This window comes from Centroberyx gerrardi, chromosome 7 (assembly GCF_048128805.1).
Source record: "Centroberyx gerrardi isolate f3 chromosome 7, fCenGer3.hap1.cur.20231027, whole genome shotgun sequence".
In the NCBI taxonomy this organism is placed as follows: Eukaryota; Metazoa; Chordata; class Actinopteri; order Beryciformes; family Berycidae; genus Centroberyx; species Centroberyx gerrardi.
The window spans coordinates 17,285,579-17,298,196 of NC_136003.1; the positions used below are offsets into that span (position 1 = coordinate 17,285,579).

The 12,618-nt window shown below is 44.3% G+C and overlaps 1 protein-coding gene across 2 annotated transcripts in view; it reads right to left on the reverse strand.

The window, feature by feature from the left end:
• cep112 (centrosomal protein 112) overlaps positions 1 to 12,618 on the reverse strand; it is a 115,702-nt gene that overhangs the window by 19,554 nt on the left and 83,530 nt on the right. For both annotated transcript variants that reach the window (XM_078284740.1, XM_071910451.2), the window contains exons 22-23: positions 6,106 to 6,168; positions 1,644 to 1,793 (exon numbers count right to left, since the gene is read on the reverse strand). In XM_078284740.1, the coding sequence (XP_078140866.1) occupies positions 1,644 to 1,793; positions 6,106 to 6,168 (213 nt within the window). The remainder of the gene's footprint in view (positions 1 to 1,643; positions 1,794 to 6,105; positions 6,169 to 12,618) is intronic.

Below are 12,618 nucleotides of genomic sequence, written 5' to 3' on the forward strand. Positions count from 1 at the left end.
CATCTGAAGTTCTCCACTGGTTGATCAAGATAAAGTTACACCACCCCTATCTGGGACAGAAGAACACTAGTGGAGGATCTGGACTGGATGAGGTGGACGAATGAACCACCTTCAGCCCACGCTGTCAATCAACGACATGTTTGGATAGCAACAGAAGAGGCATTTCTGACATTCTAGGTGTGGAGCTGGGCTGGGGCTTATTTGACCCAAAGCAAACTGACCTCCTGTGGAGAATACCCAGGACTGAGTGAAGGGGGCCTGGGATACCAGGGCCACGAAGGAGAGCAGATCTGGAGGGAGGTTCATAGACCTGCCTCCCTACTGTATGTGGCAGCTGCAACCACAAACAGACAAGGTCGTGTTTGGAAACAAGTCCCGATCCCAGACACAACAACTCTTTATTTAGAGAGACACACCCAATCAACTGCCACTGTGTCTCAGTCTGGTTGCTACGCCAGGAGGCAAATTGTAGATTTTCCCTCATAGCAAAATCTGCAAAATCACAGGATATTTTATTCTATATAGGATATTTTATTCTGCCTCCAAGGGCGAGGCTAAATTCTAAACAAAATGAATACTGTTTTATCTATACACATGAGAGAACCACTATATAAGTTTTACTGTAGGTAGGGCAGTCACTGTCTGGACTATTTTATTGACTATTGTTCTACACATGCAGTTTAATGTTAAAGTAGGCCAGGCTTATAGACCAAAACAAAAGCAGGCATTAAAACAAAAAGGTGAGAGCTGAAAAAGTGGAAGGAGCAAGGGAGTAGAAATAACTCATAAAAGAGGATGAGAGTAATGATAAAGAAGTAAGGAGTGCAGCAGACAGATTTATAAGCTCCAGCCAGACACAGAGCATACAAGCCACTTAAAGACACTATAGAGTTTGCAACTAGTCATAAAAATGACAGAGCCCATGCATAACTATGACTATGTTTCAACAAAAGAAAGGCGACCCGTGTCTAGTCTATAAAAGTCATATCCAGACAAGGAGGGTTTTCTGGGGGTGCAGTTTACCGGCGCCTCCCCTCCTTAAAGTCTGGAGGGTTACAACAGAGACCAGTGACAAAGGAAAGGTAGTGTGTAAAACCGCTAGCAGCCTAGCCCAATGGACTGCTGAATGAAGATGGCTGCCTGTTCAACCCCTCCATTAGAGTCAGTGTAGATGTTCCACAACTGTAGTTTTCTGTACTGGCTAAGAAATGTCAACTTCATATGGTACAAAACACATTTTCCCACTGTGCACCTTTTTTCCCTCACTATAATTGCTCTCACCTCATGAGGTGATCAGTGTGAAACAGTTTTCTGCTTGTTTTTTTTTTTTAAAAGCAGAGTCACATGTACTAGAACCTTAAACTGGTCTGGGACAGGTCTGCACAATTAATCATGTATAATGGTATATATTGATTTTAGTCTCCACAATTAGTAATTGTAGAATACTGGCATATCACAACACTGAAATATTTCACCTCACTTCAAACGCCTGATGTAGTTGTGAAGGCTCAAGATGTTAATACAAGATGCAAAAAGTCATCAGATCATCCAGATTAATAAATGCGATTAATAATTGTGATCACAATGCAGTATCTGGCAAAACAAGTGTCCAGCAAGTGGTCTGCTAAGTGCCCAAGACTGACCTTGCTGGCCTGATCGGCATGGCGGGTCACGGTCCTCCTCTCCTGGTCCCAGCGAGCGTTGGCCTCCTCCAGCTGCCGCTCCATCGCCTGCTGCAGGCGGACAGCCTCCTCCTTGGAGTCGCACGCCGACGTCTGCAGCTCCGCAATTAGCTAGGGGTGAGGAGAGGGGAGAAAGAAAGAGAGATGGATGGATGTGGGAGAGGAAAAAATGGATATTTCATTTCTGGTGTGTGCACAAGATTGACAGAAAATCAGCACTAGAGATGGATGAACAGCTGACCAGACGCTGCGTCATCCCCACTGGTCAAGATGAGCGAACAGAGGATTAATTGGCATACTGACAAAATGACCCATCTTTCTCTTAGGAACATTTTTCCAGTGCTGATAGTTGGTTATAAGATATACGCTTTTTTCCTCATTTTGTTTTGCTTGATAAATGGACTCCCAGAAAGTGTTTAGCGGAGCCGAAAAAGAAATGCGGTTTTGAAAACGATTGACACAGTACGAACATCAAAGTGCTGAGAGAACCTGTTGCCAGATGCAAAATGCAAAACACGTTCACTAAACAAAATGCTGTTCTGATTTGTTCCATTTCACTGGGCTCACAAAGTGACTCGTATCAGATGGAAAAAGCATTTCACATTCGTCATGGATTTGGACGGCAGCAACAATCACCTTGAAACATTGCTTTTCCCAGAGTCTCATGTCTTTTTTGAGACCAGACAGAAGAGAGAAATTCAGACTGAGACAGAGAAAGCAGAGAGAGAGAGAGAGAGAGAAAGAGGGGGTAAAAAACTAGACAGGGAGGAAAAAAAACTTCCTTTTTGAAGAGCAGAGTGACTTTGTGTTGGTGAACTTGCGGTGCACACCAAGATGAAAAGGAGCTGCCTTGGCTTTGAAATCCTCCAGTCAAAATTAACATTCTATTTAAGCCACTGTCAGGGAAAGGAAGAAGAAAGATGAGAGAGGGAGAAAGAGGGGGAGAGAGAAAGAGAGAGAGGGAGAGAGAGAGAGAGAGAGAGAGAGAGAGAGAGAGAGGGGGCAGTGCTGTTGCTATAGCTCTGGGCTAGACAGATAATTGTTTACCGTGTGCAAACGCTGGAGGACTAGCCCTGCTAGAATCTGCTCATTGTGTGGGAGTATGGGAGTTAGAGCGGGGCGAGTCGACCACAGGGAGAGAGAGGGAGAGAGAGAGGGAGAGAAAGAGAGAGAGAGGGGAAGATGAGAGGGAGATTAGGCTTATTTTGTCAGTGGGAGAGCCACATGAAAGCAACAAATGGCACATTATTATGGGAACATCAGTTCTGGGCGTAATAATTATTTAGCAATATACAGTAGATTCCCTGCATCTGCTGGTCTTCAGCCCCGGGGCGGTGGCGGCACGCTAAACTAGTGAACTCAGCCGTCTGTCTTGTTATTCCTGTATATACACCGCAGCACCTTTTTCTCTGTCTGATAGCCAGCCAGGGCTTTTTAAGTCTGTAATTGGTCTGGTGAGACTTGTCTATTTTCACAGCCTGCTAGCATCTCTGTTTAGGGCTAAAGGCAGGCTTACCTCCCCGTGAACCTGCGGTAAAAAAGGGGAGAAATGGAATCGGGTCTGATGGTTATTCACCTCTCTGTTTACAGAGAGGGGAATCACTAAGGCCCCAAAGTGATGGGCACCACTGGGGAAAAGGGTGCTGACTTAAGCTAAGTTACAGTGAAAACACTTGGGAGTGTCACAGTCTGGTGGCCGTTAGATGTCGATTAGTGGGAAACACGTTTAGCCGCCTGAACAGAGAAATGCTGATGTGCTTGAGACATTAACCGTCTGAACGGCTTTTCCCCTCAATGACATGCACATCATCTATTGCGCTCAAAAGAGTGCCACGAACCTAAGATCGTTGATAAAGTGTCAGCCAGGAAAAAGGTGGATTATGTCCTAATGATGAGCGACTATCAGCTATAACTCAATAAACATCTACACTTGAACTTCCATTGAACAATAATCAATAGAGATAACAGCCTGAAGTGAAAAAAGTGAAGGCAGGTAAATCAGTGTTTCCAAGCATTATTTAACTACTGATAATGCATAAATGAATAAATACTATATATAATATATATATATATATATAATAACAGGTCCTGCTATTTGTACAATATGTGCTTCAGGAGGTCACATGTGAACATTGTTTGTGCTAATGAACCACCAGTGTTGTACTGAGGCACATTTGCATGCGGTGTGAACTTCAACCTCTTTCCTCCAGAATGCGGTGCTTCTCATGCGCTGCACCTCCCATGGTAAATTCCCTCTACCTCCTACCTACTCCCATGGTAGACGGTGAGGGATAAAGTAATGATCTCCCACCAGTATCACCGCTACCACCCACTGCAGCCTGATCGTTAAGTGGGGTGGAAGAGAGCGCAGCCCTGTTCAGTTCACAGGTCACCCAGGAGGACCACTCACAGCTAGATGCTTAACACACGGGATTGGATTGGAGAGACGCTAATTAGGAGAGCTCCGTGCGCGCGCGTGTGTGTATGTGTGTGTGCGAGAGTGGCAGAGAGAGAGAGAGAGAGACAAAGAGAAAGAGGGAATGAGAGAGAGAGAGAGATGCGCGTATGCGTGTGTGCATGCACGTAAACATATACGCTTGCGCTGCGTGTCTCTCGTCCCCTCAGGATAATGTATGGCGTGGTATGTTTTTAATTGGGCTATTAGCCATGCGGTTGAGCTCAAGAGCGATGCCCCCTGTCAGAGACTGAGGGGTTAACAGCCGGGGTTAGCCTTTGAGGTTCAAAGGCCTCTTGTTTACATTTGACTGAGTTGCCCCAAGGGGAAGGCAACAGAAACCCCTCCGTTCCACCTTTACCTTTGAAAACAAAGCCGCCCGAGCCCACCGACAAATAGTCTGCATTAATCACGCATATTAATATGCTTGCAGAAAAAAACCCACACCTTCTGCATAACCCTGTGTATAACAATACACTTCGACAAAGGTGTTGAATTCTGCGCACAGAGGTTTTCTTTTAATGCCAGAGAGAGTGTTGTTTGTTGAACCTGTGCCAGCTTTGTGTCCCCAAAACAGAGGATTAATCACTTGTTGCTTTGTCTGCGGTGGCACCGCACCACCGAAACAGGCGAACATGGCTGAACTTTCGCACAGCGCCCGACTCCTTTTGAAGTCAGCCATTGTGTAACCTAATAAGCTACCGTTTTCTCACAACATCTGCTTGTCAACCCCGCTTTCAACTCTGTGCCTTCGCCAGCCAACCCAAAATGGGGGGATTGAAAGGAGGAGAAGAAAGAAAGAAAAACAACAAAAACCCCTCTCTGAATTGCTTCTTTGGGTAACGAGGTGCAATTACGGCCAAATGATTGTGATATTTTACCCCGCTACATAATCAGGAAGAAAACTCTTTTCTTTTGTAATGTAAACACTACTTAGGGTGTTTTGGTTCTTTTATACCGGCAAGCTAAAAGCTGCCTGAACTCTCTGAGACATTTTGCTGAAAGATAGAGTGTGTACTGGGAAGTTATATTCCTGGCTGGAGAGAACAATTGCCCCGATTTTAAGTGGGCTCAGTCTAAAGAGATGAGCTGTAATGTTGAACATATGGCCGTCGATAGGAAAGGTCGCGACAACGCTACCAGAGGATGCCGTGACAGGGAGAGGAGACACAGGTATGAAGACGGGAAAAAGAAAGAAGGAGACCGGGAAGGACAGGGAAGGAGCGAAGGTGTGACAGGCAGCCGGAGAGAGTGAAAGGAGGAGAGTAGGATGGAGGCGAGAAGGCATGAGAGAAAGTAAACAGAGAAAGAAACAGAGCGAGAGTGAGAAACATAATGAGGGGCTCTACCATTGAACTTTTAGCACCTTTAATAAATCCCACACACCATTCCAAATCCAAGCTATAACACAAACGGCACTAGAAATGTGTGAAGCAGATAAAGCCGTCTATTGATTAAGGGCAAACATTAGCATTATCTAAAGCTAGAAAACAAACTCTCTCTCTTAGGTATGAAACCTGAAAAACTGGCCTGACTTTTCACAGCTCCTTTTGAGCCGCACAGAGGAAAGCTTTCCATGCACTCGCCTCTAACGCCTCTGGACGCAGGCATGAAAGAGGGAGGAAGAAAAGAGAGGAGAGAGGAGAGAAGCAAGACAGTAGGGCTTTAGCCATTATTTATGTAACACAGTCCTCTGCGTTTTTATATGTAGATTTATTTGTCTGAGCTTTACGCAAACCTCATGCCAGGAATGGAACACGTGTGTACACCTATTTGTGCGTGTGTATCTGCGTAAGGGGGAGGGTAAAGCAGGAGAGGGCGGGTTGCTGTGTATTCAAGTGTGTGTGTGTGTGTGTTTCCTCAGCGCTCCCATCTGTACATTTGTGTGTTCTTTCAAGCAGTCCAGTGAAAAAAGGGGAATATAAAGCAAAAGAGAGGGGAAAAAAGGGGGAAGAGAAAACTGATTACCTGGGCAGACTTGGCAAGCTTCTGACCGTACTCCTTCTCAATCTGCTTCAGCCTGCTGTTGGTCTGCAACAAGAAGGGACAGGGGAGTGTGAGAAAGAGATACGCAGACAGACGGACAGAGAGAGAGAGAGAGAGAGAGAGAGAGAGAGAGAGAGAGAGAGAGAGAGAGTGAGAGAGAGATTGAAACCAACAGTGAGAGAGTTGTGAAATTGAATCTGCCGTTAGGAAGCACACAGAGAACCCCCCTCCACCCGCCCTACCCACGCTTACACTCACTCATACACACACACACACACACACACACACACACACGTTGACCTCTGCCTCTTGGCAGTGTGTCCCCGTGGCGCAGGCCTGTGGCCCCTGGGCACAGCGCCAGGCCCAACGCCCATGTGTGCCAGTAGGCAGCGACGGGCATGGCGCACAGCGGGCACCGCTCCCCTTTGATCCCTTGCCAACGATTCATCACTTAACAGGAAGGGGGGTTGGGGGGAGAATTAAAACGTTGCTGCCAATTAGCTAGGGAGAAAAAAAAAGGGAGACCGGGGAAAGCTGGGAGACACAACATGGAGGAGACAGAATGGCAGTGAATGGAGATTGTTGTTAGGAGTTTATTGAGCAGTGCTCGTCTCTTTGTTTTCTGTTGTTCGTCTATGGGAAGCTAGCCAGCTGGAAGCAGACACACTGCGAGTGTCTAATACAAGATCTGTCTCCTTTCAGCTAGCTGTGTTGTGATGCCAGAGTTTCAACGAGAGGCTGTACAGTGGAGTAAGATAATTAGGTGTGAAGTGCTGGATTTCATATGGGATGTAAATGGCTGCCTATAAGTATAGTGATGTGCACTATACAAGGAGTGAAGTAAGAATAAGACTTAAATTAAAGGTGGAAACAGGTCATTATTGGAAAGGCATTTGACAGTTTTGTTTCACTAGATGTTGATCAACTTCAGTTTCATGCTCAAGTCTGAAAGTATAACAACAATATTTTTACATCGTACATATTCTACATTTATTTTTTCTGTGTCTCATTAAGTTCCACTGCTGTTATTTCGTACACCCACGTAATGCAGTAATCCATTCTTTTTTCTCATACTTTTCATTCACACATTCTGCTTAACCTGTTCTGGTGTTGAAATTGTCAGTTGCATGTGTTTATATAACCACTTTTATAACCCACTTTTATCCTTATTTGTATTCTATTTTTCTTTGCTGTATGCAATTATTATTTGCTGCTACAACGACCCAATGTCCCCACGGGGATCATTAAAGTTTCATCTCATGTTACCTCAGGACATCTATGAGAAATAGACGCTCAAAAACCTTCAAAAAACAAAATGTGCCCTGTGCATCTCATGTGGCACTGCAGGTATGAGTGAGTGTCTCTCTGTGCCACTGATGTAACAATATGCCATCATTTGAATTCAGCCATTAACTATAAACTGTGACAGTGTGTAATGAATCTAATCACTCATGACTGACTCCTTACTAAAATGCAAAAATAACTATAAAACTACTGTGATCCAGGAATTTTGGGGAAAAAATGTTAAAATGCAGTCAAATTGATTTAAACACACAAACACATGCACAAACCCACAATATACACACACACACACACACACACACACACACACACACAGCTCGAGTCTCTTGCCCTAATCCTGACAGCCACTGACAGACAGACAACTCACTAACAAACACTGCTTCAGTGAACGCACCCCTCAAAGCCATCAACACCTGAGCTGCGTTTGGACTCTCCACCCCATCCAAACACTTCCTGACAAACACCGCCGTCCGCTCTGAGCGGACACACCTGTCACCACGGAAACACAGAGCCATCACCACGGATACGGGCCTGTCTTCCTGCGCCAGGACTCTTTGAGTGGCGGCTCAGTCGTCCCTAGGGGCCCTATAGCAGCTGATGAGAGAGGAAGAGACAAAGAAGGGTGTAGAGAGAAAAGGCAAGAGAAAGAGCTGTGTGTGTGTGTGTGTGTGTGGGAGGGGGTCTTTTAATGTTTTTCCTGCACCTGACACATTTGTTGTCTGCCTTTTTTGCGACCGTTCCATCTTGACTCCAGCTCTGTTAAAGTGACATAGCATTAGTTAGTGATAAATTCTTTTTTTTTTTTACAATGCATGCCTCTACTGCCATTTTGGGAATCTGTAGTCCCCAGCCATTTTTCCATATTTCACTACTGATAATTTGCCTACCAACAGGAAAACTGCTTCTTGAAAAACACCACGGACATGGAACAATGTATTGCAATCAGAGACAAATCAGCATAGTTCTCAGATTGGATGTCAGTATTTTTGTAGACCATACTTTAAAAATGAAAGCATGTAAAGGTATGTAAGCTCAATAGTGAAAATGTTTCTACCAAAGTAAAATATCAGAATTAACCGTGCAGTTGTTTGCGAGGTAATGAGGTGTATGTGTGACTGTGTGCACTGTACATGTGTGTGTGTCTAACTGTATGTGTGGGGGTTCATGTGTGTGTGTGTCAATGGAAACATATGGCCATACTGACACACAAACAGGCTCAGATGTTTCATAAAAACATAAAGAGCTTGCTACTAGCCTATTCCTTTTACCTACAGTCACTCAGGGGAATATAGCAGGAAGCATTATACAACATCATACATTATACAGCTCAACCATCTAAACACACATGAAAAATGGCTGGAAATACTGTAGATAAAATTATGGATAGTACATGCAAGGAAAAAATAGCCCAGCAGAACTGAGACAAATACAAAGGGACTATCAGAGCTAAATTAAAAGCCCAGCCAGTCATACGCGCATTTGTGTGTGAGTGTGTGTGTGTGTTTGTGTGTGTGTGCGTGTGTAAGCACTTTCAAATAGACTACCTGTGCCCTGCCAAAGGCATTTTCGTGCTGAAGGCACTTTGAGGCTGTATCAGGCTCTTCAATCGCCTCTTAATCCTAGCGGTGTGGAGTGCGGTTGCTTTGAAGTGTGTGTGTTTGTGCGTGTGCACGGGCACTCGTGTATGTGTGTGTGTGTGTGTGTTAACGAGAGTGGAAGTGGATCTGAAGGCAAGGCATGCACCGCTTACCAGAACTTAATTAATAATCTGCAGTGGGAACCAGGCCAAATGCACACACACACACACAGAAAGAACGGCAGGGCACACAAAGGGAGTGGCAGAAAACAGTGTGACAAGTTTCTCTCTCATATGCACACTCACACACACACATACACAAGTCACACTTACTCAAACACACACACAAACACACACACACACACAGACAATGGACAAACAGGACGCATAAAGGCCAAACACACATGCAGAGTATGATCTATGGCTGTTTGGCAGTGAAATTTGCTCAAGGTGTGCATTCCCATTGTTTGGAATGGACCGATGTATTGTTACTAAAGGAGGAAGAAACCCAAGTAAACATTTCTCAATAGGGTAATGTTGCCAACACATGATCACTTCCGTGTGTTTGTGTATGTGTGTGTACATGTGTGTGTGCGTGCATGTGTCTGTTTCCAGCGGCAGAAAAAAAAAAAAAAAAAAGTCTATTCAATATATTCTATAGCCCTGGACAGGATATTGCCTCCATATGGCATTTTTCTCCGATATGTTTCCAATCATCTTACATCGCTAAAGAGCAATTTTGGCTTTCAGCGTCATCCTAAAGCTGAACTCTGACAGAAGATATAAAACTGCACACATGGAGACACGCTGACACAAGGATGATGTCACTCCACATGGAAAGGACTCAACGTGGTGAGCGACTGACAGGTGAGGAGGTAAAGCGCAGGGGCGTTTTTACAGGGACGACGAATCGCACGCTGTTTGTTTACGGTTGTTGATGATTTCACCCGGCAAACAACATGCCGCATATTGCACACCAGGGACCCGATTTGCGAGGATCACTTCTTGAGAACACTAAAAAAAAAAAAAAACCACTAGTGATTTAAAAGAGAAGCTTTTTTCCCACTGATTCACAAAGCCTTCAGTTTTAGTGGCAGCAGGATTTGTAAGCGTTCAAAACAATTCTCTGTTCACTACGCATGTCTCTCATAACAATTTGAGTTCAATTTGCCAGGGAGGGGGAGCTGGGAGATGTTATTTGCTCGTTTGTCTGTAATCATTGCTGTCTTGCTGTGCTTGCCTGTGTATGTGTGTGTGTGTGTGTGTGTGTGAGAGAGAGTCAGTGCTGTAATGACAAGAGGCTTTATTTCCATTTCACAGTTTGCCATCACTGCCTGTCAGTAGTGATTCTCTTCATCTCTGCTGCTCACTGTCAGTGCACACATCACACACAGTACAGAAATAATACATCATGGGCACGTACAGGCAAGCACACACAGATAAACATACATCAAACACGCACACAGACACACACAGACACACACACACATAACATACCAAACATGTAGTGATAACACACTCTCAACCAGTCGATGTTTGGCATCAGAAAACCAATTACAACCATTACCATCAATGTGATTGGGTTCAACATCACACTCGCATCATAAGGTCTAGAAAAAAAGTTTGTTTGAGGCTGTGAATACTTAATGGATGGAGCGGCTTGTAGAATCAGGGATTGCTTTAACATAAGTAGGTGGACACACACATGGAAACCACTAAAAAGGTGTCTCATTTTCATATTTGTCTCTTAAGTCTCCCTCTCTTCCTTCTTCCCTCCCTCTTTTGCTTTTCATTCTGTCCTAGGTCTAATAATAAGGGCTCTGTAGCTAAATGCATGCGTGTGTGTATATATGTGTGTGTGTGTATGTCGAGGGTGGGGGATGGAGTTGTCCCATGAAAGCATCTGTGTGCAGATTTTGGAGGTGCCGCTCGGTGCGCTTTATCAGTGGCTCTGTGACGGCTATTGATGTCTTAAGAAGGGATGGACCACCTGCGGGTCGTTCCATTTGATGACCTTGAGGGGGGTATTTGGCTGGGACAGGGGAGACTGAGGTACAAAGAGCAGCTTACTCCATCAATGGAGGAAGGAGGGGGATTGGACTTGGCCAAAGAAAGCGGATTAATCTATTTTTTTTTTTATATTTTGGAATTCTATAATCAAAGAATTAGAGAGACAATCGAAGGGTTTCATTCCAAAATGCTACATATCCAGTTGAGAAATTTTGCTGCATGAAATTCATCAGTAAATATGCCAAAACCACAAACTGTCCTCAAAATAAATAAATAAATAAATAAATAAAATGATATAATTATACGCAAAAGGTCTTAAGATGACTCTTAACTTTAATAGTAACTCATAATGTGCATTACTTCCACAACAGCAATGATTTTGTACGAGTAGATGTAAAAAAAAAGAAAAAAAAAAGGTAGACATAAAATTTTAGGATGAATTTCTTTCATTTCTCTAGTTTTTAGCCTAGTTAGTCTTCGCTCCCCATCCATTCATCTCTCCATCCATCCACTGTCCATCTGCCATCAGTGTGTCTATCCATCCATCCATCTACCCGTTCTATTTAAACAGAACACTGCCTGTTTGACAGGCTGAACGGCTTCAATGAGACGTTTGGATGATTCCGAGTTGACTTAGGGCCTCAACCCAAAAACAGAGCCCAATATCACGGTGTCCTACTTAAAACTCCACTTCAAACCAAAGTGTAATCTATAGCGTGCAACAAGATGGGAGCTGCCTGACGCCATGTTTTAATGCGATTGAGAAAGTGTGTCGCTTCCCTCCCTCCTCTTGGACGACTTCAAAAAGTGAGCAAGGGAGCTGTGTGATGTTTTTTTGGGACGGCAGAGCCTTTACTTTGACTCTTTCATCTGCTGGGTGACTCACTCTCTCTCTCTCTCTCCCTCTCTCTCTATGCCGCCGGGCCCGATGGTGCACTGAGGAAACTAGGAGCCCAGATAGGTCTAGGCATGCGTGCATGCACACACATACACACACAAACACACATGCAACAACATATATTCTTACACAGATACACAAACACCCTCTCTAGTGCATTAAAATGCATTAGTTCATGGTTGCGCAGCAGCAATCATGTAAACACTCACCGACAACAGACACGCAAAATATACTAATTCACACATACATGTGGGAAAGCGTGTACACAAGATCCTATATTCTAAATCCCCTATACACCAAACATCCTAAACTTCACCTCTCTCTCCCAAAATCAGATTTTCAGCTCTGCCTTCCCCCATCTCTTTCTCTCCCAGTCAGTCTGTCAGTGTGAGGTGAATGTGGGCCCTCTTTGATCATCCCTCTGCCTATGTTTCTCTCCTCCTAGCCTAATCCATGACCGACTGAATAATGTGATTTGGTGTATCTCCAAATGGCAGAGGACCAGCCTAATAAGTTGGCAACGACGGGAGGGCAAGAGAAAAGAACAAGACATGACGATGACAACAACAATAACAACAACCTCGTACCACCATCTTCTGGCTGAGAGAGAGAACAGAACGCTCACCGAGGCTGATAGTACATGTCTTACTGGGTCAGGATCAAAGCTGGTATATGGTGTGGATGGATGGATATGGATATTAATTGTTGT